Raw genomic sequence first — 25,949 nt, forward strand, 5'->3', positions numbered from 1 at the left:
AAGCCAATTACACAAGTTTAGGTATTTTTTATTTGACCGGAGGATTTCGTTTTCAGGGAATATACGTCCCATGTGCTCATTGCTGATGGAAATGTTAATTTTGTACTCCCCGTCAGGAACCCTTAAAAATCAGACATTTCATTAGCACAGCTTTGATAAAATGCATGCGCCTGCCTGTGGGAACGTTTTTTCTGAACGTTGGCCGAAACAAATCTCAATTATGTCGCGACCGGAGCATATCGGGAGGGAAATAGTAGGCGCCGTTACTATCGATATACTATCAATTGCGCAACGTACCGTATCTAGGCGACGAAGTATGTGAACACGCCCAAACTTTCTGCGTTCCGAAAACTTTCTTCGGCAGGCATAAATATCTCAACTTTCGCAGCATTAATGCGAACAGAGAAGCTTATACATGACACGTTCTGGAACTGGCACTGCATAGACGCCAACAAAGAACCATCAACTGGACTTCTGTGTGCAGATGTCTCCTAGCGTTCGTGTCAAGGACGCCCTCTTGTCCACTGCTGTGCACTGTGCCAATATAAAACGCGGCAGTGGCCTTATCTAAGACTGCCTCGTTTGAGGCTGCCTGCAGACTGCTTTCGTGATGCTGTAACTGGTGCTCGAGTCATTGTTACTCAGTGAATTAGACTAGACGGATATGGCCAGTGAATATATGGCTAGATAGCATGAAAGAGGGAGACAGAAAGAGATGCAGTCAAGCTTCGTAGTTTTCAGACACAGCTCGTATCGCCTTGTCTGTTGTCCTTGTATCTTGTGCCGCTTAGTGCGGCCGTTGATAAGAAAGGTCACGCTTGGGTATGTCAAGAACGGGTTATGCAACACCAACGCAGATACGAAGACAAAGGCGCTAAATTAACGACTGGGACAATCGTTAACTTCCAGCCGAGGCTCATTCGACGGTGCGCGCTTATGTGTATACTCGTGTACGATTACTCAACGAGCGCGTGTGCAGTGAATCATCCGAGTCACACGTGACAACGAAACGTAATACTAATGACAAGGAAAGAGCACGGACCTGTGAAAAGTTTTGGGTAACATAGAAGAAGCAGAATAGCTTTACGTGGACGTTACGTGTGTTACACAAAGTTACAATACAGAGTGAGATCGCGTAGCACAGAACAGTACCGGGACCTCCTAACATAACCTAACGCAACATAAAAAAAACGACACATGTATTTTCAACGTTCATACAACGCTCTCATACATTGCAAAGCTGCGTAAAAATATTCGTTTCTTTTTTTAACGAACATGCTCAAGGGCTGCTGACATGATTAGTCTTGGATAGCTCTATTTCAAAACCATCTAGTAGCTTTTCCCGATGCTTGTGCACCGAAGTACATTCGCGAAAGGAAGATGAGTACAATCGCACTATCCTCAGTGGAGGGCAAGGTTATCAGATACACCCCAGTTCTGCCGTACTGTATGATTACCTTCCCTTAATCTAACACTTGCAAATATGCCAGACTGCGCGACTAATCGCTTTGCAAGGTACAACGGCAGCGTAGAGTGCACGACGTTCTCCGCGCATTTCACTAACTGGGTCTTGTGCGCGCTTTCGCGTCCGGGTCACTTTCTGCGCCTCTTTCCACGTCGCTGCCTTGGAGTAGCGGAGACCAAGAAATTTTTTACGGTGCATGTAAGGTAACATTCACACCTGTGCGTTTACGAATTTCTTTTTTTTCCCCAGCTGGCGCGAAATTTTCTACAAAAAAATGAAACATCGCAGTTTCACACGAAGAGCGAAGTATTGACAGTGAATGCAAGATATAAGGTTATCACGGGAAGTAAAGTTTATAGCTTTATGGACATTATAAAGTGCAGTAAGCGTTCGCCTAATTGACTTCACCGCGTGTCATGTCACGCGCCCTTATAGACGCGGAGTTCTCTCGACGAACGCGATCGCTCGCGATCACGCATCACCGGCATCGGGGAGCGCGCGTGCTTTTTTTTTCCGGAGCGAGCGTTCCGCGCTGCCGCTCCCTTTTACCGTTTCACTGCGTCGTCGTGCCTCCGAAACTCGAGAGGTCACGTGACGGCCTACATTTACATTCGGCGTGCGGACACGGCGGCGGCGCGAATTCGCCTGGAGTTTATTTCCGTAAAAAAAAAAAAAACCTTTATTGCGCAATGAGTGTTTTTTATTTCCGGCCTGTTAGGACGGTGATGCCTCGGTGAGCTTTCTCGACAACGTTTGCTCCTCCTCTCAGGCGGCGACGACATGGTGGGCGGCGTGCCGGTCATCGTGATCGTGGCCCTGGCATTCGCGTGCGTCGCCGGCACGGTCTTCGCCACGTCGACGTACGAGGATCCCCCCGGCTACCACTGGGTCTTCGGCTACGTCGGCTTCCTGGTGGCGGTCGCGTGGATTTACCTGCTCGCCAACGAGGTGCTCTCGCTGCTCAAGGTAATGTGTTGTGCAATAAACGAATCTTCGCCACGAGAGCTGGGGTGGAGAACTCGTTTTCGTTCTTCGGAGCGCTGATCTGCACGTCGCGTCCATTTTGAAGATCATCTTGATGATGATCCCTTTTTTGATGGCACAAACCCACTGTGGAGGGCATGCCACGAACCAGCTGGCAATGTGATTAAAAAAAAAAAGCGGGTGTGGGGGGATAGAGAGTAATCGAAAATGTGAAAGAAAGCGATAATAAATAAAATAAAATAGTGCTAGTCAGCCTTGCACACACCCTCTTGTAACACGCACTTAATATTAAAAATACCTTAAGGAAAGGGTAGATGTTAAAAATAATTAAGGTGAAATATGAATAGTAATATTAGTAATGTTATTACTGCGAATGTGTCTTCTTGGTATTTGAATTTTTATGTTTATGGTTAATTGAAGGAGAAATAAATGAGTCGCGGAAAATAGGAAATATTGACAAGGTAATATTTCGTGTCGCAGAGCTAATTGTAAATGGCAGGGCAAATGTTTCTGCGGCTGTATCCTAATACCGATGCTCCAAGTGAGAGCAGAACGGTACTGCGTAAGGACAACCTTAGATTAAAGTCAAATTCTTTATTTCTGCCTTGTACAAATACAGACAGCGGAGGCGCAGAAAAAGCTGTCAGAAAGAGCTTGACATAGCCGCAGCCCCCTTTCGCTTGGCAGTGGCTTCACAGCAAGGCTTTTAAAACAAAGGTAATTACAGTCTAATAACACTTATACAATAATGAACAAGTACTAAAGGAAACATAACAAAATTATGCAATACTTAAACAATATTCACTACAAAGAAAAACAGAACTTACATGGTAACATACATAGCACGCAAAGCACTAATTGACGCACTGAAAAGATCAAAATTATTATATACATAAGCATTTAAGAGGGAAGGAAGAGTGAATTGTAGGCGTTCTCTACCGGAATTTGTTCGGTGGGTCGGCGCTACCTAATTACGAAGCGGAACTTCCAAACATGGTTTTCATTGAGTAGAAAACCGCCGGCACGGTAGTAAAAAGGGATCGATGGATTCCGGCTCATTGCAGAGGCAGCATAAAGGGGATACCGGCAGACCAGATCCGTGCAAGTAAAAATTAAGGGGTGGAATACGGCAACGCTGCCTTGTAAATGGCGCTTCAAATCGTCAGTTACAACACCATTGTCGGTACTAAAAATAATTTAGGTGCATAAAGTCCGTAGGTTTTCCTAAGGAGGGGCTTTTTTTCTGTCTTCGGTCAAGAAAAAGAAAAACTTCCTATATCTTGCCACGGTGATATTGGCAGTTACCGGCTGCGCAGATATCACCGGACCATTTAAAGAGGCTCGTGCCAGAGAATCGCCTATTTCATTAAGATGAACGTCTCGGTGGCCTGGTAGCCAGACTAAATGAACTGAACTTAAGTGGCGCGGAGCTAATGCACAAGATATGTTCAAGCTACCGAATTTGTAGGCGCGGTAAGCGCGCTGCATAGAGAGAGACGATATGTGACAATAACTACTCTTGTAGCGTAATTGGGTAACTTTCGCAAAGCGATCACCATTGCCCGAAAGTTCGACCTGAAAAGTTTATGTGTAATCTGGCAGGCGAAGTCAATAAGACTAATTGAAGGATGGCGAGTAGGTTAAGGTAGAGACAGAGAGAGAGAAAAAACGTTTATTTCATATGAGATGGGGATCTTTCTTGTACGGTGAAGCCCTTAGTTCAGGCTTCCGGAGTCCCCCACTACGGCATGCCTCATAATCCCATCGTGGTTTTAGCACGTAAAACCCCGCACTTCTTTACCTTTGCAACAATTTGAAGGCGATAGTTGGAAAGAGAAGCTTGGCTTCCATTTTCTTCTCCGACCGTGTAACGTTAAAGTAATACCCCGGTAAACATACTTAGCGTTGCTTAATAGTGTTCCTTCACTTTCTGGGTACGTTTCCCCTCTTCTTGTACCCTGTGTCCGTACAATATTGCCGTGGGCCCACTGCGCAAGCATTGAATGGGCCTTCATGAGTAATTCCTTCGGAGCGGGATTGGAGTTGATGCGTCATCTAGCTCGTTATCTCTACCTCTGGAGCGATTATTGTTGTCCCTCAGGATTCGCTGCTCAATCACGTTAATAAACCACTGAACGGGGAAAAAACTTACTGCCTTTAAAGCTAATGTGCTTTCTTATTCTGTGCGTTACCTGGCTTTACTCCAAACTGACGGCGGTGACCCTGTCTACTGCGAGTGACGGTAACGTACAGCTTGTAGAAAGCGTTAATGATTTACGACGCCACTTCCCGTCATTGTTCGCTTCTAAGCAAAAGCTACCGCATTCTGCAAACTTAGCGGCAAAAAAAGAAAAAAATCAGTGCCCCTTCCACTCTGTAAAGAAGGATGCCCCGCGAAGCCGTGTATGTGGGCCCCTTAATGGCGCACTGCACTTCCGCCGCGGGTCGGCCCGGCATTGCACTATCTCCGGCATCGCCCCACATGTGGGGAGTTTTTTGCTTACGACGACACAAAAATTTCCTTGGACGGTAGAGGTATACAGCTTCGCTGTAATAATAAGAAAATGGTTAGCTCAATTGATCGGCGATGGTAGCGGCGAAGTCCCGATACGCGGCGGTGCAGGGGACCACGAGCACAAGTATTGGGTCCTTCTCACGTCTCACATATACTCGACGACGGAGGTTCCGCGATAAGATTCTTCTTTTCTTTTTTTCCTGACCGCTGACCAGCAAACTAGCGCGAGATGAAAATAGTGCGATATTATCCACTTTCGCTCGGACGAGCGCTGTCTTAGATGACCGTATACTTCAAACGAACCACGCTGTGACTTGAACAAAGCGTTTTAGTGGCACCTGTCGTTATCTATAATGTCAAGCTCGATAACCGTTAACGAGCCATTGCCAACACGTCACTTGCACCACGTTGGAATGGGAACAACCGTAATTTTATTTATCGGGGTTCTCCTGCTTCTCCAGTAGGTCTGGTCTGTTCGGAGCGTACCCATAGTTCAGTCCGTGCATTCTTAAGCGCTGTCGAGCAAACGATATAACCACGAAGTAGTGCAGGACTCTTGTCCATCTGTATGTCGTCTGATAGGGGCATCTGGGTTTTTCGTACCTCCGATTTCGATCGATCACAAAGCTTCTGTCGTCGGCGGCACTTGTAGTGGTACACCTGAAACAGTCGCAGCACCGTCTGGCCAGTGCGCGATTGTACGTTTAAAAAAAAGGGGGGGGGGGGGGGGGGGGGGTTAGTACGTTAGAGCATCTATGTCATAAGAAAATCGCGCGGGCTAATTCTTGAGCAAAACTAAAGGGAGAAATTTAACGTTCCGAAACTGCACGTTAAGTTGTAAGCGACGCCGCACTAAAGGACTCCGGAATGTGGTTTTCTTTTCTTTTTTTTTTTTGGGGGGGGGGGGGGGGCGGGGGGAATTGGGCAGCGAGCGCCCAATGCACGATCCCCTAGCGCTTTACGCATTCCGGTCACCCCCATCGCAATGCGGCCGCCGCGGCCCGGGACTCGAACCCGAAACCTCGATCGATCGTGATAGCGAACATGCAGTTAGGGAAAAATGGCTGGCCAGTCGACAAACAGCTATCGCGATTTAACTCTTAGTGAACTCTGTCTTTTTTTTTTTTGCTCCCCATAATTTCAAATTTTGATATGTATATCTGACATCTGTATATGTTATCCGTATAGTATGTGTATACCTCTGTGAAAGTTAGATACTGTTATAAAAAAAATTTATTGATCTTTAATTACCGATTTATCTTAGGTTTGTAAAAAGATCAGTGTTTTCTTTGTTTCTTTTTTCCAAAGTGTACGTTCACATCTAATTGTGTGCAGCTGCCTCGTAGATATTTATGGGCCTAGTCAAGGGGACTGTTGATTCAGCTTTTCAGGATGTTTTCTGGAAGAATAAATGTGGATAGAATTTAATTTAATTTAATTTAATTTAATTTAGTTTAATTTAATTGACATCGAGACACACCTCGGCTAGACCGCTTCAGTGTTACGACGCTGTGACTGTAGGTTGGGAACGAAAGAAAAACTATATTTCTCGTGTTTGAACAGGCAGGTTCTATTCATACTTTCTCTTCCTTTCTCCTCATCTTTTCCTCATCTTTTCTCCTTATCTTCAGCCAACCGGAAAGTAAATCTGGTTAACCTATCTGCCTTTCATCTCTATCTTTTTCTCTTGGCATTAGTTTTCTCTCTCCTTTTTAACTACACTCAAGCTATTTAAATATGACTAAGTTCGCGCACGTTGTCGCACGACGTCACTAGTTGAATAACAACCATTTCAGATTTTTTTGAATGTTCACACACCGTGGCCTCTCCTCTTTGCTTTTTGCAGACATTCGGCATCGTTATTGGGCTGAGTGATGCCTTCCTGGGAATGACAGTCCTGGCCTGGGGTAACAGCATAGGCGGTAAGTAACGAACAACCGCGGCCATTAGCAGGCGACCATCTACTACGTGTTCATGAAACATTTGTAGCAGTTTCGTGCACTAAAGTTAGTCAAGCATAAGTTACCTTATTCGAGCATTCAATTCATTCACAGCATTAGATAATTGCGACACATTACTGCAGGAACTAGGTTGCACTATCGTGCCCTCCCCCCCCCCCCCCATCCTTTTCTTTCTTTTTTTTTGCTTTCAGTATTGCAAAAACATTCTCTTATATAAATGCACGCCTTATAAGCGATGTTTTCATCGACATACATATCACATATCAGCACTGTATAACGGTTCTTTTTCTTTTACACATACATGCAAGCTCTACTAGTTCACTGCTGACAACGATTGTCAACCATTGTTATCCGTGTTTCTTTATTTCCCGTCTTTTTTCAGATTACATATCGAACCTGTCGGTGGCCAGGCAAGGATACCCTCGTATGGCGATATCGGCTTGCTACGGTGGCCCCCTGCTGAGTATCCTTTTTTTGGCCAGTCGTAATAATTTCAATGCAGTCAAACGGACAGTCTTTGAACAGTGTAACTTCTGTTTTCTGTCGTCTGTAACTAAAAGTAGAAGTTACATGTGACACTCGTTCTAAACCGCCTCTCCGGCACTTTGGAATGACTACCGTTCACACTGCCTGAGTGATTGCACAGTTCAGCGACACCCTCTACGTGTTCACATTGCAATGAAACATTCGGGGCTTGTGTTCTCAGTGTCTAGATATGGTGTCTGACTACTAAGGACATCAGCTAGTCGGGCGTGCTGCGTTTTGTCGCCTTCTGCAAGTTGTGGGCAGTTTGAGGCCGATGGTGATGGCGTGTTCCTTGCTGCCTTATGTGGTCACAATACCGCGACGACAGACGCGGACAGCAAGAACAGTGGCGGTAGCGGTGACATATTGTAGTGGCATCTTGTTGAGTTGTGTTCAAACAGAACGTGTCAGAAAACTAATTTTGTTGCACGTCCGTTTTCCTAGTGCAGTGAGAAAAATAAAACGAGAAAAAAACGGTGACAGCCGACGCCTTCGCGTCTGCAAGTCGGTATGCCGTGGTAGTTCGATGAAGCAGTTGCTTCAGTTGGAAGGTGCTTTAGTTGAACGCAGGCGGACACAGCAGCACGTCTGATGCTGACGCTATGTAACATGGGATCTGCGGTATCACCGCGAGAGGGACAATTGAATTTCTTTTGATCAGGTTTAGTGTACGGCTTTGTGGGAGGCTCTCCGAACGTTCTTTTTTTTTCGCTATTTGTATATCAGTGGAACCTCTCGTTCGTGCTAGGCCTTTTATTCAAAGTCCTGACTTCGGAGTTCAGTCGTCATGGATATTCCGTTTTCCTGTTTTCAGCTTCCTTCAACAGCCTTCTGGCATGTCCAAGCCTCGCCTCACTTCCAGGACCAATATAAAGGCGGTAGGTCTAAGGGATAACAAATAACCGTACTAAACGCCTCCTCCCCTCTCCACTCTTGCAAAGCTTCTACACTGCTCATGTACAAAAGAATGCGAAAAAGAATTACTTTTTTTCGTTTCGCGTTTTCTCTCAGAAAAGCGAACCACCACCATGTTCTTTTTTTCTTTATCTTCCACTTGAGCAATATATTTTCCTGAGAGGTTCTGTCTGACGTTGCTTATCTGTCTTAATTTACGCGTCGTACTGTACAATGTCCACCCAAGTATGAGTCAATCCTGTACGGAAGTGTGTCGGCTTCACCGCGCGCGCACTAGCTCTAAACGAAGCACGCTTTACAGGATGCTTAGTTCACTTTAGGGATCGGGGTAGGGGGCGGGTTGGGGGGCATTTTTAGTATTGCAGTGAACGAGTCTTAAACGTCTGTTCGGAAAGTAAAATCACTGTAGCAGTGTTGCGATATAAGCGCAGATTCTTTAAAGTGTGCCGGCATGCCGCGCGCCTGTGATCACTCTAAATGTCTTCGATACAACATTGCCACAAACAAAAAATATTAAATAGCACCGTTCGCTCACTCACAAGCGTAAGTAAATGTCTAACGTGTCTAAGCAAATAATTTTTAGGATTATCCTAAGTTATCTGACCTGACCTTGTTGCTTTTAGCTGCTGCTTGATGGACGCGTCATTTGCTTTTTACGGTCTATTCATTACGGCTTAACCGATATTTTGCTACCTAAAAGAGGTGCAGAGGAACGGCCATGAACACGAAATTAATTCGTTGTGGCTTACGGACTCCGAGCTCCTTCCGTAGCTTCAAAGCAGTTCACGAAGCCCACCAAGCCACGTCATAAAAAATAGGAAACTAAGGGATGGTATAGCTGGCCGGACTCAGCTGGTCGCCTCCTTTTCATTGTTTTGGGCGTGCGTGCGGTGACTTACACTGTCCACTTTTTGCATCTATTTGTACGACCGTCGTTCCACGTGTGATGACCTTGACCTGATACAATCTAGATCTGCTGCTCGGCTTCGGAATTCCCTATACACTAAAGCTCGCCCAGAGCGGAGGAGTCATGAGCGTAAGTATCGCTGGCTTGTCTGTTCTTTACTCGAATAACGGGCAGCGAAAAAAAACTTTGCTGGATTTACGGATTTGCAGTATGTTTACCTTAAAGTGACACTAAAGAGCAACGCTGCATTGGTTTGGAACGGTATATCACTTTTCAAAATTTTGTTTACATTTGTCTAGTGGGGAAAAGCTGATTATTAACGCACAGGATGACAGCGAAACTTCCATCTTTTGAACTTCGCGCGCAAACGACATCGCTTTGCGACGTGGGCGTAACGTCACCGATTCTGTAACACTCTAGCGCATTCGGCCTGCGCTTGTGCTTGGAGAAAGCCTCCGCAGTTGCTTTTAGGTGAATTCTCAAGTGCGTTTAAAATGCAATATGTAATCAATCCTCTTTTACCAACACGCGAATTACTATAGTCCCGAGCAAATGCTTTCAGATTCCGTGACGTCGCAGGAAACCTACACGCTAGATTTGAGATGGCGTCGCCACCGCATTTCGCCGCCGTCGCTTTCTTTCGCATTTCGTGTCGCCGTTGTTTGCCGGGAGCCCCTGTCGAATGGCTTCGCAGCGGCACATTGATGCGCGTCGTGCAAGTTGTAGCAAAATGCATTCGTACTATAGTAGCGTACCTTTTGTCCCGACCGTTCGCTAACAAACTTTCTTCGTCGCCTGCGCAGCTGAAATGGACGACCATGGTCGGCATCCTGTACGGAACCATCACCACCACGCTGGTGTCCACCCTCGTCGCGATGATCGTAATGCGGTTCCACGTCAAGCGGCCCTTCGGGGCCCTGCTCGTGCTGCTATACGTGATCTACACCGTAGTTGCCATACTCATCGAAGCCAAGGTGATCTAAGTGCTTCGCCGGAAACGTTGGGCTCAAGACGACGAGGCCGCCGTGGCGACCCTTTGGCGAGTCTGGTCGGACTCGGGCTCGTTCCCGGCTGGCAGAAACGCCGTGTGCGCAGATCGCCGCAGCCTTCCTTACACAAGAGGAGGTGACAGGCAGCGAGCTTCGTAAGATACAGCGAGGCGTTTTACTCGGTTCCCAGTCAATTGTCCGCAAGGGCTTCGAGCGAACGAGCCGGATAATGCCCGGAAAAGCGGACGTTGCTGCTTTTTTGCCACCACCTGCCCCAACCGCGCCACGCCTGCATAGCTCGAAAGAGGACGCACAGCGGCGCCGGTATGTTGCGGACGCAAACTTAAATACCACTTCCCGGAGCGTTGTGTCACCTTTCCGCGTCATCGAACTGCATCGCGAGTGCGCGCGACGTGTCGCCACGAGCATTGTTCCTGCTCTACTGTGCCTCAATTTTGGGGAGGGAAACAATCGTCGTGTGCCGTGACGCAGTCGTGTTGTTGTACTACGTCGAAAGTGCCTCGGCGCCGACATCCAGGCCAAGCGTCTGTGCAACGATTGTCCCTGTGGGGCGTTACTTTAAGGACACGGCGTATCAGAGACTTCTCCTGTGGGCGTCCCTCGAGTGAGTTTTTGAGGGATCGCCGTTCTTGGCTTAGTCATCTTGCTCAGTGTGGAGACCTAGTCAGATGGATACAGTGGTGCCCCCTGCAAAAAGGACTGTCGAGGACCTTTAGGTGGCGTAAGTACGAATAAAAAAGCCTAAATTTGCAGCGGTAGCTTCAGCCAACGGAAGCTCTCTACGTCCGAAAGAAAGCTACGGTAAACCGCGCTGGCACTGCTTCAGTTGCAGGGCAAAAGATGCTGTGCCGGTAACGTCACGTGACGAACGGCTTGCCACCGCGATGTCGTATACTTACCAATGATTGCGTGTTATGTCTACGCACGCACAAGAAAGAAAGAACTCAGTACAAAATGTACGCTTTGCTAGTTATACGTGTTAGAACAGTAAAGGAAAGCTTGAGTCTGTGATCTGAATGTTGGGCAGTCATTCGTTTATTTATTGCACTTAGGCGTGGAACCTTGAGAAATCCCGAATAAACCTGAACGTAACGTGTGGTAGCAGCTCCATGTGTACAGTGCCTCATCACAGTGATACGGTAGCTTTGCTGTGTTATTAAACGGTTTTAGATGTGACTTGATGTTGAAATGGACTCAGCGATAGACAGATGTGTAGTTCGTGTCCGCGATACAGTTAGTCATTTTGCGATGTCGTTGCATCAGAACACCTGCGTGTGAGCATTATTTCTAGTTCTGTCTTCTTTTTATTGATGTCAAATTTTTGTGAAATTGTCAGTGTATGTAATAAAAAAAAGGAAGAAAAAAACAAAGTTCAAGCACCAGTGGCTCATGAACAAGGCCATCTACAAAGAAAGCAACTTCAATCCCTTTGATATCTCCTCATCGTATCGAATAAAACATGCTACACGTCTGAACCCAGACATAGCGAACATGGATGAAATAAGAATACTAGGAGGGAACGTCACGTGACATCCCTGAAGCATCGTTACAAATTCAGCGGACTCAACTCCAGTTCACATCTACGTAATGTGAAGCAAGCTTGGTTTGCCAGCGGATGGTTCTTATGAATCACATAAGCGATCTACAGCGAACGGGTAATGTTTTTGCAACGTGTGTATCGTACGGGTCTACATATATAAATATATATACAGGCACAGACCCACTACACCCGCGGACAACTTCCTATGGCAATGATGATAGTGATGATAGTGATCTAAAGAAAGGAAAGACGAATGAAGGGAAAGCTACGGGCGCGCGGCTGCTGCACAAGTGTTAGGGCGCCAAGTAGTCCGCCAGCGTTTGACAGTGCCTTTGCGGTTGCTCGGAACAGACGCTGATTCAACGCAGCTTCCACGTGCGACGGCTTCGCGTTTGCCCAGACGCGGAAGGTGGAAAAGCCGCAAAATAAACTTTTACTTTCAGTAGTGTGTTTCATCTTATTTAACGGTTGCTAATAAGGTGTTTACGTTTTCTCTTCCATAGCTTAAAGTAACATGGATGAAAACGCGGGACTCTTTTCAGAAGCGCTCTCACTTGTACGCGCTTTGCCTCCGTGGCTTTCCCTTCATTGCCGCAGAATGTTGTCCGCGAGTATAGACATGTGCGTCTCTAGAGCGTTCTGAGAAGCAGCCCAAGCATAGCGGGGCGGAACTTGTGAGTGGACCCTCGCACTATTACAGATTTACCTGTTCTTTGGTTGTCCTTTTTCGATGCAAGTCAATCCTTGTGTATGCTGAAATGAATACTCTTATTTTAGCCGATGACCAGGAGTGTGTACGAATCCCTGTTTTCCTTCTTTTTTTTTTTTTTATTACGCTGCCAGCGCATAGGCATCAGGGAAGTTGGCGTCAGGCGCACGCGTCCAGCGTTCTCGTGTTTCGCGAAAGAGGCCAGCTACCAGATACGTGGCACAGAAGATTGTGTTGAAGTCGTCGAGAGTGCTTCGCATTAAAATAGATAAAAGGAGGGATCACGGGAAAAGCACGCAAGCTCGTGGTGACAAGCGTTCGCTTCTACTTCGCTTCTAGCGCGGACGCGACGTGCTCGTCCTCTGCCTGTCCGCTGGAAACTTGGCAATGCGCGGCTAATGGTGCGAACACTTCGGATGAGAGTGTTGGCGTTGGAACGAGACACAGTGTTTTCAGGTGTCGAAGGCCCAGAACTAAAGGCATCAAATCCAGCGCATTTGGCGAGTGAAAACGGATATATATATATATATATATATATATATATATATATATATATATATATTCATCCATGATGGCGAAGTTCAACAGCACAATAATAGGAAGTGTTGCGAAAGAAATGTAGGGGGAAAAGAAGCAGGCGTTCACCTGGCTGTGTGCCATAACACCTCACATTACTGTACTCCACGCAAAAAGGAAAGAAACAAAAAAGCGTCGAACACTATTACCTCGGGCCGAACTTATGTTCAGGTGCTGCTGAACTGTGAGAATGTTCGTGGAAATGAGACTTGACTCATACTGAGTTTGTTGAACAGAATCAAGCTTCTTCTGTTTTCTTTCGTAGGTCTAATATGTCTAAGATCTAATGGCTCCCGCGTGGCATCTTAGGCGACTTTCTTCAACTGAAAACTCGGTTCAAGTGAAGTTCATTTCGCAGGTATACCTACAGAGGACCCGCCGTGGTTGCTTAGTGGTTATTGTGTTGGGCGGCTAAGCACGAAGTCGCGGGATCGAATCCCGCCCGTGGCGGCCGCATTTCAATGGGGTGAAATGCGAGAACACCCGTCTACTTAGATTTAGGTGCACGTTAAAGAACCCCAGGGGTTCCAAATTTCCGGAGTCCCACACTACGGCGTGCCTCATAATCAGATCCTGGCCTTGACATATAAACCCGATAATTTAATATTAACCTACAGAGGAATGCAATCTTACAGTGGTATATAGAGTCGACTCCCGTTAATTCAATGCTTGATGGACTGCGGGTGTTCGTCGAATTATTTGAAAGGTCGAATTATTAAAACCACAGCAAAATGAACGTACTCAAATTTTTTATTGCTTGAAGTTGATGCAGTAGTACAATATTCTCAGGTGTCCTTAGCTATCGCCTAAGAGACCCGAAGGCGAAAGCCTTGTAATTCACCTTAATCGTCCATAACGTGCCTTAATCCACCTTATTCCTCAGTGCAACTTTATCCACCTTAATCCAATCACTAGTCAATCACTAATTAACTTTATCCACCTTAATCCAATAACTATTCAATCGCTAATTAACTTTGCTAATAATTAATCATCTCATACACGTCTGGACACGCTTTGGTACGTTTACGCCGTTGGGTCACGTGATATTTTCTGTATCTAACAACGCTACCTTGAAACAGAGATTTAGGGCTTTCGCCTTCATAGCTATACACGTCCTCGTCGGTCGCTAGTCCACAGACAACAGCCGATCCGTCGGCGCTGACAAAATCGCCAAGAGAGACATCGTCCAGTGCACAGAGCAAGTGGCCTGTGCGAATCATCAGTGCGGGATACGCTGCTGCCGTCACTGTGGTCGCCTAGGAGTCAGTATCGCAGTTCGCTCAATTAATTGCGTTTTCAAGTTTTAGTCTAACCGCTGCACGCCATTATCGCGCGCCGAATTAACCGCAGCGACGTGCTTTCGCGTTCCAACTAAACGGGTGTTCCTTCCATAGCTGTTTGAAATATTTGAAACAGAACAGTGCGGTTTTCACGGGGACAAGCAGGGAGAAACGACACGGACGAGCGCTGACTTGCAACTGAAGCTTATTGCTTGGAACGAAGAATATATAACAGCTCCAACCAACAGGAGAAACAAAGAAAAAACCATACATATATTCACAATCAATCATACATGCTGCAGTGAACAGGGGAGATAACTGTAATCATCTTATTCCCCCCCCCCCCCCCCCGCTAAAAATGCCAATTCTTTGGACGTAATCGATAAAGAAGGGCTACTGACGCATGCGTCGTTTGACCAGGCGATGTGCGCTGCTTCGATGATTTCACGGGTTAGTTGGTTACTACGTTTAATTAAAATTTGTGTTCGAGCGAAGTCAGGTTGGCAGACCCCGGTGTCGCAGTCTCTACAGTGGATGCCCAGATGCCCTTTTACTGTGTTATGCACATTGTTGTTGTGCTTCTTCAGGCGTTAATTAAGGCATCTCCCCGTTTGACCGACACAAAGCCTGCCACATGACAACGGAATGGCGTAGACAACACAATCTTTACAAGAGACGAATTGATTTTCATGTTTGATGTTGCACTCTCTTGGAACGAAATCATTATTAACCATTTTGCACATCTTCCCAAGCTTATCCGGCGCCGAGAAAACTGCTTTGACACATGCTCTGTTAGCTATCTTTTTTATTCTATGGGAAAAATGATGAATGTAAGGCACTGCAGTGGTTTTTACTTTTTCCCTTCCTGTCGTCGAATGTACCCTTTGTTCTTTTGTGTTTTTGCTCAAACTACTGAGGATAGTTTCTGACACTGACACTAGCAACTGCTTGGGATAACCAGCCTTTACCAGACGATCTGCTTGATGATTGAAGCTATCTTGCATGGAGTGCGTACATGATTTGTTAAGAGCGTTGTGATAGCATGATTTAGCCACTGCTCGTTTAACCAGCTTAGAATGAGATGACGTAAAAGGTAGCAATGGCTTATGGCTTCGTGGTTCGTAAGACCAACACATGTGATGTTGCATTAATCTGAGTTTGATATACGAAAATCTGATGACATCGTTTTCTGGCACTTCAGTAGTTAATATGAGCTGATGAAGGCACTGAACAAAGGTGTCTTTGATCTGCATAAAGACTGCGTCAAAATGTTCCACACTTGTGTCTATAAGAACAAGGAAGTCGTCTACATAGCGAAAACACTCTAAAACCTTTGACCCTTTCAATTTATCTTGGAGTCTTCTACCCTTTTCTGCTAATAACAAGTCACTAAGCACGTGGCTATGCATGAGCCTATGCAGACTCCCCGTTTTTGCAGGTAAAACTCGCCGTCCCAGGAAATAAATGTAGAACTTAGGTATAATTGAAGTAGTTCTAGAAAGGCGCCGACGGAGTGTGCTAGTGTCAGTGTCAGAAACTATCCTCAGTAGTTTGAGCAAAAACACAAAAGAACAAAGGGTACATTCGACGACAGGAAAGGAAAAAGTAAAAACCACTGTAATGCCTTATATTCATCATTTCTCCCATAGAATAAAAAATATAGCTAACAGAGCATGTGTCAAAGCAGTTTTCTCGGCGCCGGATAAGCTTGGGAAGATGTGCAAAATGGTTAATAATGATTTCGTTCCAAGAGAGTGCAACATCAAACATGAAAATCAATTCGTCTCTTGTAAAGATTGCGTTGTCTACGCTATTCCGTTGTCATGTGGCAGGCTTTGTGTCGGTCAAACGGGGAGATGCCTTAATTAACGCCCGAAGAAGCACAACAACAATGTGCATAACACAGTAAAAGGGCATCTGGGCATCCACTGTAGAGACTGCGACACCGGGGTCTGCCAACCTGACTTCGCTCGAACACAAATTTTAATTAAACGTAGTAACCAACTAACCCGTGAAATCATCGAAGCAGCGCACATCGCCTGGTCAAACGACGCATGCGTCAGTAGCCCTTCCTTATCGATTACGTCCAAAGAATTGGCATTTATAGCGGGGGGGGGGGGGGGGGGATAAGATGATTACAGTTATCTCCCCTGTTCAGTGCAGCATGTATGATTGATTTTGAATATATGTATGGTTCTTTTTGTTTCTCCTGTTGGTTGGAGCTGTTATATAATCTTCGTTCCAAGCAATAATCTTCAGTTGCAAGTCAGCGCTCGTCCGTGTCGTTTCTCCCTGCTTGTCCCCGTGAAAACCGCGCTGTTCTGTTTCAAATATGTCTTACCAACTCGCCCGAACGTCTGTTTTAACGACCTTCCATAGCCCAATGTATGGTATCGCGCCGGGGCTATCTATCGCGTTCGAATTAAGTGAAAAGTCGAATTAACGGGAGGGTATAACGACAGGGGGCGTCACCTCTTTCCCTATCACTTCCAACATGGTTTTTTTACGCGCAAGCTTACGTGGCTCGCCAGTGAAATGGCCGATGCGATGTTTGAAGCCGCGAAAGAAGCGAGCGCCGGAGGAGCAGGGCGCCTCAATATGGTAAAGCGAATCGCACGCCGGGCAAAGCACGAAGGAGTGCGTTGAATGCGCAGCAACGCAACGCCACCTTGTGGAACGCCTAGGTGGCGTTCTGTTAGTTCTGCGAAGCGGGTAATGAGACAGCTAGCAGGTTAAGTGTCTCGGAAGAGGAGGGTAGGCGGAGGCGCGCTTGGTTGACCTTCTCTGGCAGTTGCTACGCGTTGCGCGTGCGTTATAGAGGTCCCGGGTTCGCCTCGTGATCGAGTGGCCGAGCGAGAAGGACGGAACAGCGACGCAAGCGGCGGCAGGCCGACCCCGAAGTCGTCGCCAAGCGCCGGGCACGAGTTGGAACAAATCCGGAAAAAGGCGCGGGCTTCGCGTGCCCGGGAGACTCCTGAGGAACGGGGCGAGCGGCTTGCGACAATGCGGATGTATTGGTAATGCCGGTAGCCATTTCATGCTTACATCTACTCTCGATTACGCGAGAGCCAGCTCTTTTTTTAGAGCGATAGCTCTACTACTCCAGGTGCAAAGCCAGAAAGCTCCTGGTTCCGTAAATCCGATCTTCAAGCACAGCCGAGGTCATACTGGATCTTAGACTGCATAATGCGTTGTGAGGCAAAACAAACAGCGCCTCAAGGTCAGTCTTTCGTGCCGCCACCACCAGAGGCGCTTGCTGCATTCAAGTTCGCGGAAGGGTATAGCAGCATAGGGAGTAAGCGTAAACGCATCATTTTGAAAATTGGATATGTAGTTGGCAAAGAGAGCAAGGAGCGCAAGTTGGCCAGTCGAAGGTTGAACGCTGCACAAATAAGAAATATAGTCACAAGAGTCGAGGAAGAACTTGGCAAATGGTTGAGCAAAGAGAGAGAATATAGTGAGCTTCTAAGTGTAATAACGACAGAAATACGGAGAGAGAAGCAACATGCTCGTTGGGAAGAAAAAAGAACCGAAAAGCTGATGGAACAAGTAGATAGGAGAAGCGATCGCCGAACGACAGAAAGCATCCCGAGAGCACAGGCAAACAAAAAAAAAGGGGGGGGGGGGCGCAGTTGCCGCAGGATGAAGTAGCCAGAATATGGAAAATATACCGGTAGAAAAATATCTGTGCTTCAATACTGGTGCAAGCAAAGACAAAATGTGAAAGTGAACGTTGGTTCTCAGAAATACATGAGTAAAAGAAGGTCGCACCCAGAATGTTTTGGAACATAAAATTACTAGGCAGGAAGTCTCGAACAATATAACAACATATCCTAGACGAAGATGAAAACAAACTGGAAGGGGACGTGTCATTAAGTTACATCCGAAAAATAACAGCCGAATCTTCCCAAGGCAATGAGGACGTTGTGTTTGAGGGAAAAAAAGAGCATAAAAGAGAACCAGATGGAAAAGGAGCTGGTGCTGACAAATTTCAACTCGAAGAAAGCCGAAGAGAAAATTCCTAAGCGCTCAGCCACAAGCCTAGACGAGGTTCCCCTTAGGCTGATTAATAAGCTAGGACCAAAATGTAAGGTAGCGCCTTTGAAAGCAGTAGAAAACCTTTAAAAGAAAGACGAATGCCAGACAGTTGGCGACAAGGTAGAATTAATTTAATTTATGAACGTAAGGGGAAGAAAGATAGAATTCACTCATATAGACCGTTGACCACAACATCGGTGATATACAGGTTAGCAATGCAGGCAATTAAATTAAAACTGCAAGCATGGGCAGAAAATAATGGCATTTCGTAAGAACTTCCGGATGGATTCAGAATTAAATTAAATTATGGTTTTCACGTGCCAAAACCGCGATCTGATTATGAGGCACGCCGTAATGGGGAACTCCGGAATTTGGACCACCTGGCGTTCTTTAACGTGCACCTAAATACACGGGTGTTTTCATCCCCATCGAAATGCGGCCGCCGTGGCCGGGATTCGATCCCCCGACCTGCTTAGCAGTTCAACACCATATAGCCACATTAAGCAACCGCGTCGGGTAGCTTCAGAATGCGTAGGCGTCTGTAATCGAGACTTCGACAGAAGCCCGTCTGGTCGAAACGAGACATGACAAAAGAAAGACGTACACCGACCAAGTGAAACTTAATAAAAGACAAGACGTTTCGGCTTCCACGCGGAAGATCGACAGACTCTGGGACACAGCCGAACACCATCGCCCACTCGGCGTGACTGCGGCAGTACATAATCTGTCCACGCACAGTCTTGATCCTGCTTAGGCTTCTGTTCTTGAGCTAGGCCTGAGCTTCAACTTTGGTCCTGCCCCGGACGTGAGAAAGGTGGTTTGCGCTGTGGAGGACGCCGTCAGCCAAGTTCATCGGTCCCACCTGGACGAAGTCCGCACCGGTGTTATCGGTGTCCTCTCTCGGTCGCATCAGCGGAAATTTGCTTCACCACTTTCTGCTGAGGAACGCAGTACTGTCAAGCGGCTTCGTGAAAACTTTGACATCGTCATTCTCCCTACTGACAAGGGAAACGCCACACTCCTGCTGGATGCGGCCATGTACAAAAGAAAGAAAAACTGGACCTGCTTGACGGCCAGGACACTTACATCCGGCTCACCCGGGACCCTACCTTGAAGGTACAGAAAGGACCACAGAAACTCCTAGCGGAGTGTTCCACTTTGTTTCTCCTGAGCACAAGTCCCTCTGCTACTCGCTTCTTTGTCATAATGGCATGCCCCTTTCACTTTATGGCTTACCGAAGATTCATAAACCGGATACCCCTTTGCGACCCTAGTGTACTTTACCCGTTCCCCCTTGTACAATGGCAACAAGGCTTCCGTATGGAGGTCGAAACGTCTTGTCTTTTAATAATTTTTACATGGTCGATGTACGTCTTTCCCATGCCAGGTAGGCGTGTGGATGATAACTTATTTTAGAGCGCAGCTCTTTGGCGTCCGTTCCTGGGTTTCGCGTCGTCGTCGGCGTTGTCGTCGGCCTCGTAACCAGCTCCGCCCCCCTTTCATCCCCCCAGCGCTAGCAGCGACCGACTGATACCGCTGGATGCCGCTGACGCCGCTAGAGAGTCAAGATAACGTGACTGCATAGAACACCGTCGCCGCCATGCAGAAAGAGGAGGAAAGGGTCCCCCCCCCCCCTGTTCTAGTGTGGCGGATAGGGTGCTCTTCAGTTGCCGACGCGCCGGTTATTTCACGTAGGCCCCGGCACGTCGACGAATACGTGACCACCTTCCCACGGCTAGACCTGGTTCTTAGCGCTGCGGAAGCGAGGGTATCATATTGTTTGTGTCGGCATCGGCGGCGTTGTCCCTGAAACCAACTCCGCAGCTGGGGTTGACTCACTATCGGCGTCAGCGGCATCAGTCAGTCGCTGCTATCTCTTCCCTCCTCCCTTTATCGTGTTGTCCGCTTGCTGCGCGCGCTTCTGCCCCCATCGTTTGCCGCTGGGTGTACACGCCGCCCCCCTCCCCCCTCTTCCTGCGAGTCTCCGGTTGTCAAAGCGCCGGCTCGAACTTAATTCCTTTCTTCGCTCCTCCTCCAATGCAACCCCTGTGCGGTGGCAATCAGAGAGCCAGATCGGTGGCGGCGGATCTGTCCATCGATCCACACCGATGTTAGTAGTGGGGGACTTTAATGTTGACATAAAGACAAACAGCAATTTCCTAACACTTATGCGGGAGAACATCCCGTTCCTCTCGCTCGTAACGCGTCCCACGGCTGTGACAACCTCGCGAGGCACTTGTATAGATCTCGTCTTTGAGAATCAAGCATTGGTGTACCAAGTCGAACATATATCAGTCTATTTCTCCGACCACAAAGCTTCCTTCATGACTGTCAAGAACTGTTAGTGGAGTCTTTGTTAAAGGAATACGTGTGAAAAATAAAAAAAAAAATTCTGTGATAGCGCATACATGTGTTGCTAGATTTCTTTGCCTCAATCTATCGAAAAGGTGAAACAGCTTATTTGCTGCGCTCAAATTTCGCATTAGGAAGTAACGTAATCGTCGGTAATTTTTTTTTTCCTTGCTCAGTGTATTGAAATATCCAGAGTAGAAAGGAGATCGTTATATATGTGGCTTTTTTTAGACATTGCAGGAGCGCATTACAACGTAGACCGCAAAATTTTGTGGGATATTCTGGAAGGGGAAGGCTTAGGCGACGATTGTATACAGCTTTTGAGAGAGATTTACCTAGAAAATACCGTTTGCGTTGAATGGGAAGGGGTGAGGAGCGAGGATAAAGTTTATATCAACAAGGGACTAAGGCAGATGTGCCATTTATCCCCACTGCTGTTTATGATGTACATGGTGAGGATGGAAAGGGTGCTAGAGGGAATTTATATTGTGACGCAGCAGTAATCACGGCTTTTATTCCGCGTCACAAGATTAGGCGAACCGACCACGCCCACAGCACGGAGCACACTCGAGAGCCAGCCCCACAAGCGATGATGAAGAAGAACCCCATATAAACCCCATATGATGATGATCGTGTACAGATGACAAAGAATAGCTTATAAATTCCCACACTAATGTCCCCTCGCGCGAGAGCGGCCATCCTGGCCGCAATTCAAAGGGGCGGTGAACGTCTCGTGAAAGGCTTCATACGGGAAACGTGGACAATCTCAGCGGCGCGGCAGCGGCGGTCATTTGGAACAATAACTGGTTCCACGCGATAGTTCACTGGAGAAGTCTGCTCCAAGACTTTGTAGGGGCCGATGAACCGAAGCTGAAACTTGTCACACAAGCCAGGAGTACGAACTGGTGTCCGGAGTAGCACTTCCTCGCCAGGGCGGAAGCACACGACGCGATGAGAGGCGTCGTAATGCTGCTTGCGGTCCTGTTGCCGTGCTTCGGTGTTGATGCGGGCGAGCTGGCGACAACGCAGAATGCGGGACACATATTCTTCGCAGGAGGAAGGAGATTGATGGACAGTTGGCGCGAAGAAAGAGACGTGAAGACAGGAAGAGGGCGAACGACCATAGACAAGGTAGAATGGCGAGTAACCGGTCGTGCGTTGAACGGCGGTATTATATGCAAAGGTCACGAATGGTAAAATTGCGTCCCAGTTTCTGTGATCCGGGTCAATGTACATGGCTAACATGTCTGACAGCGTGCGATGAAATCGCTCTGTGAGGCCGTTGCTTTGCGGATGGTAACTGGAGGTAGTCTTGTGGGTGGTTCCGGAGGCTCTGAGTACTTCGTCTAGTAGTTGCGAGAGGAATGCTTTTCCACGGTCGCTCAGGAGGACGCGAGGAGCACCGTGACGCAGTATTAAGGATTGAAGTATGAATGCAGCAACTTCAGAGGCTGAGGCAAAACTCACACAAGTTGTTTCGGCGTAGCGTGTCAAGTGATCAACGGCTGTCACAATCCATCGTTTACCGGTGAGAGTCACAGGAAGTGGGCCATATAGGTCAACTCCAACGACCTCAAATGGTTGCGACGGACAAGGAACCGGTTGCAGTTGTCCGCTTGGAGCTGATGTAGGGAGCTTTCGACGCTGACATAGAGCGCAGGAAGCGACATACCTCGCTACACTGGCGGACAATCCAGGCCAGTAGAAGCGCCCTTTGATGCGGTCATAGGTTTTCTGGAAACCAAGGTGACCAGCAGTCATGTCGTCGTGAGAAGCCCGCAGGACATAAGCACGTAGAGAGCGTGGCAGAACAGGAACCCAGCGTTGACCGTCAGGGTGATAGACATGACGGTATAGGACGCGGTTGTCAATCTTAAATTGCGTCAGCTGCCGACGAAGGCGGGCGTTAGGCGGGCGCGAAGCTCCTTGAAGGTGGTCGATGATGCGCCGACAGTAAGAGTCGGCAAGTTGATGAAATTGGAAGGATTTGTTGTCGTGTGGAGGCATCTCGTCGACAGTGGCCAACAAGAAAGCATCTGAGGAGGGATCGAGCGAAAGCTTGTCACGGATGGTAGTTGGAGCTCCATTGCATGGTGTCGTAGGAAGCGGACAGCGAGAAAGTGCGTCTGCATCTTGGTGTTTTTTTTCCGCACTTGTAGGTAATGGTAAAGTCGTATTCTTGCAAACGAAGAATCCACCGACCAAGTCGTCCAGACAAGTTCTTCAGCGTCGAAAGCCAGCATAATGCATGATGGTCTGTAACGATCGTAAAGTGGTGGCCGTGAAGATAAGGTCGAAACTTCTGCACAGACCAAATGATAGCTAGACATTCCTGCTCCGTGATGGTGTAATTCTTTTCGGCGTTTAATCTCTCATACAAACAGGTGGGTACAGTAGTAGAGCAGCAGCTTCCAGGTTTGTTTTAGGCGGATGGCATTGTGCTGCTACCTAGCGAGCAAAGTGATATGCATCGTCTGGCTGATATCTGTGTACAGGAAGCCGAGAATTTAGGTCTGAAATTTAGCGTTAAAAATCAGGTGTGGTATTCGATGAAAACAGTGAACAGACAGTGTCAATACAGGGCCAGGAAATACGTCGCGTAAAAGAATATAGATACCTCGGTTTATGGATAAACGAAGGTAATAGATATATGAAAACACAGAAAAAAAACAATAACAGTAAAGGGGAAGAGAAATGCGGCCATAATCAAACACCGAGTGCTATGGGGATACAATAAGTACGAGGTGATCCGGGTATGTGGAAAGGTATAATGGTGCCAGGACTTACATTAGGAAACGCGGTTGTTTGCTTGAAATCAGAAGTACAATCGGGACTCGATGGCAACCAAAGGTCAGCGGGATGCCTCGCATTGGGCGCTCACGAGAAGACTGCAAATGAAGCTGTGCAGGATGATATGGGCTGGACTAGATTTGATGTTAGGGAAGCTCGCAGTAAAATTGATTATGAAGAACGACTGAGGAATATGGAAGAAATTGAATGGGCTGGGAGGCAAACCATTGATTCACAGTGGAGGAAAAGTACTAGGGAGCGTACCAGCAAGTATGCGACCTGTATGGTGAGCAACATGGCAACAAAGAAAGCCAAACGGAAAATCAGGGAGGCTGAGATGATCTCATGGGTGGCGGCAATGGAAAATAATCCTGCTATGAATAACTCACACCTATAAAGCGAGATATAAGAAGGGAGAAGAAGCATGTGCTTGCTGCGGTAAAGCTATAGGAAAACGATGGAGGACGTTTTATTGGAATGTGAAGAGATCTGCCCAGCGGTCGATTTAGGCACATCTGGCCTCCTTGAAGCCCTTGGGTTCAGCGAGAGCAGGGGAAAAGTAAACACGTATGCAATAGAGATTAGTAAGAGGTGAGTGGAAAATTGGCGAAAGTATGGAAACGAGAAACAACGGAAGCGTACAAAAACAAAGTTCCCAATAGGAGTTCAGAAAGTTTGCCTATGAGAATGCATCGTGGTTTCTTTTCTTTTTTTCTTTTTTAACATATGTAGGACAGGGCATTATCAGCATTACAGTGCATTCTCGACAGGAAAGTAGCGAGCGCAGCGTTTTCAAGAAAGCAAACGCAAGGAATACAGATGACGATTATCGTTGTGTGGCAAATATACTCCCCAAAGGGTGTACATTTTGTTTAAGAGTGTCATCATCATCATCAGCCTGGTTTCGCCCACTGCAGGGCAAAGGCCTCTCCCATACTTCTCCAACAACCCCGGTCATGTACTAGTTGTGGTCATGTTGTCCCTGCAAACTTCTTAATCTCATCCGCCCACCTAACTTTCTGCCGCCCCCTGCTACGCTTCCCTTCCTTTGGAATCAGGTCCGTAACCCTTAATGACCATCGGTTATCTTCCCTCCTCATTACATGTCCTGCCCATGCCCATTTCTTTTTCTTGATTCCAACTAAGATGTCATTAACTCGCATTTGTTCCCTCACCCAATCTGCTCTTTTCTTATCCCTTAACGTTACACCCATCATTCTTCTTTCCATAGCTCGTTCCGTCGTCCTCAATTTAAGTAAACTCTTTTGGTAAGCTTCCAGGTTTCTGCCCCGTACGTGAGTACTGGTAAGACACAGCTGTTATACACTTTTCTTTTGAGGGATAATGGAAACCTGCTGTTCATGATCTGAGAATTCCTGCCACTGCTTCCTTCACTTCACTTCACTTCACTGCTTCCTTCAATTCCTTCACTGCTTTAAGGCTTCCTCCGTTCCTGAGAGCATGCTCAATTCTATCCATAATATACTTCCTTATGTCAGCTATCTTACGCTTGTAGATTAACTTGGAAAGTTCTGTCAGTTCTATTCTAGCTGTAGGGTTATATGCTTTCATACATTGGCGTTTCTTAATCAGATCTTTCATCTCCTGCGATAGCTTACCGGTATCCTGTCTAACGAAGTTACCACCGACTTCTATTGCACACTCCTTAACGATACCCATAAGATTGTCGTTCATTGCTTCAACACTAAGGTCCTCTTCCCGAGTTAAAGCCGAATACCTGTTCTGTAGCTTGATCCGGAATTTTTCTATTTTTCCTACTACCGCTAACTCATTGATCGGCTTGTGGAAATTACTTGTGCTTAATAAATTAAAAAGAAGCGATAAATTAATGAAACGATAAATTAATGGAAATGAAAGTGGATGAAGAAACAACTTGCCGCAGGTGGGGAATGATCCCACAACCTTCGCATTACGCGTGCGATGTTCTACCAATTGAGCTACTGCGGCGCCGTTTCCCTATCCACTTTCTTGGGTATTTGTTTCTTAGTAGAACCCTGGGAGTGTTAGCCAGCGCCACCACTCACAAGCCTTGGCGGCAGATGTGGAAAGTCGTTTCTGCCGCAGGCGTCACGAGAACGTGATCTTTTTGGGTGAAGGCAACCCACACATGCTAGCTGAAGGCATCAATGTTGCCGGATTCGAGATCCTCGTTATGTCATAAACGAGAAGAAAGGGTGTTAACCGAGGGGCCCAATTTTTATTAGTCATATCATAAGAAGCCAACAAACACTGACACCAAGGACAACATATGATTTGCTGGCTTCTTATGATATGCCTAAGGATGTGTGATATATCAGTTCGAGGGGTTTATTATGGTATTTGTCTTGTATGCTGTCTGAATAGCTTCAGGGTTCAAACAAA

The 25,949-nt window shown here is 46.9% G+C and overlaps 1 protein-coding gene and 1 non-coding gene across 3 annotated transcripts in view; one reads left to right on the top strand and one right to left on the bottom strand.

Annotated features, from left to right (window-relative positions):
* The window catches only part of LOC126547951 (mitochondrial sodium/calcium exchanger protein-like), a 150,363-nt gene extending 138,711 nt beyond the window's left edge, over positions 1-11,652 (top strand). For both annotated transcript variants that reach the window (XM_050196018.3, XM_050196025.3), the window contains exons 12-16: positions 2,235-2,431; positions 6,811-6,886; positions 7,308-7,388; positions 9,337-9,401; positions 10,076-11,652. In XM_050196018.3, the coding sequence (XP_050051975.1) occupies positions 2,235-2,431; positions 6,811-6,886; positions 7,308-7,388; positions 9,337-9,401; positions 10,076-10,255 (599 nt within the window). In that variant the 3' untranslated portion in view covers positions 10,256-11,652. The remainder of the gene's footprint in view (positions 1-2,234; positions 2,432-6,810; positions 6,887-7,307; positions 7,389-9,336; positions 9,402-10,075) is intronic.
* A 13,810-nt stretch (positions 11,653-25,462) lies between these two features.
* Positions 25,463-25,535, bottom strand: TRNAT-CGU (transfer RNA threonine (anticodon CGU)). The gene has a single exon. It is a non-coding gene; the product is annotated as a tRNA-Thr (tRNA).
* Between the last annotated feature and the right edge of the window lie 414 nt (positions 25,536-25,949).

Source organism: Dermacentor andersoni, chromosome 3 (genome assembly GCF_023375885.2).
Source record: "Dermacentor andersoni chromosome 3, qqDerAnde1_hic_scaffold, whole genome shotgun sequence".
In the NCBI taxonomy this organism is placed as follows: Eukaryota; Metazoa; Arthropoda; class Arachnida; order Ixodida; family Ixodidae; genus Dermacentor; species Dermacentor andersoni.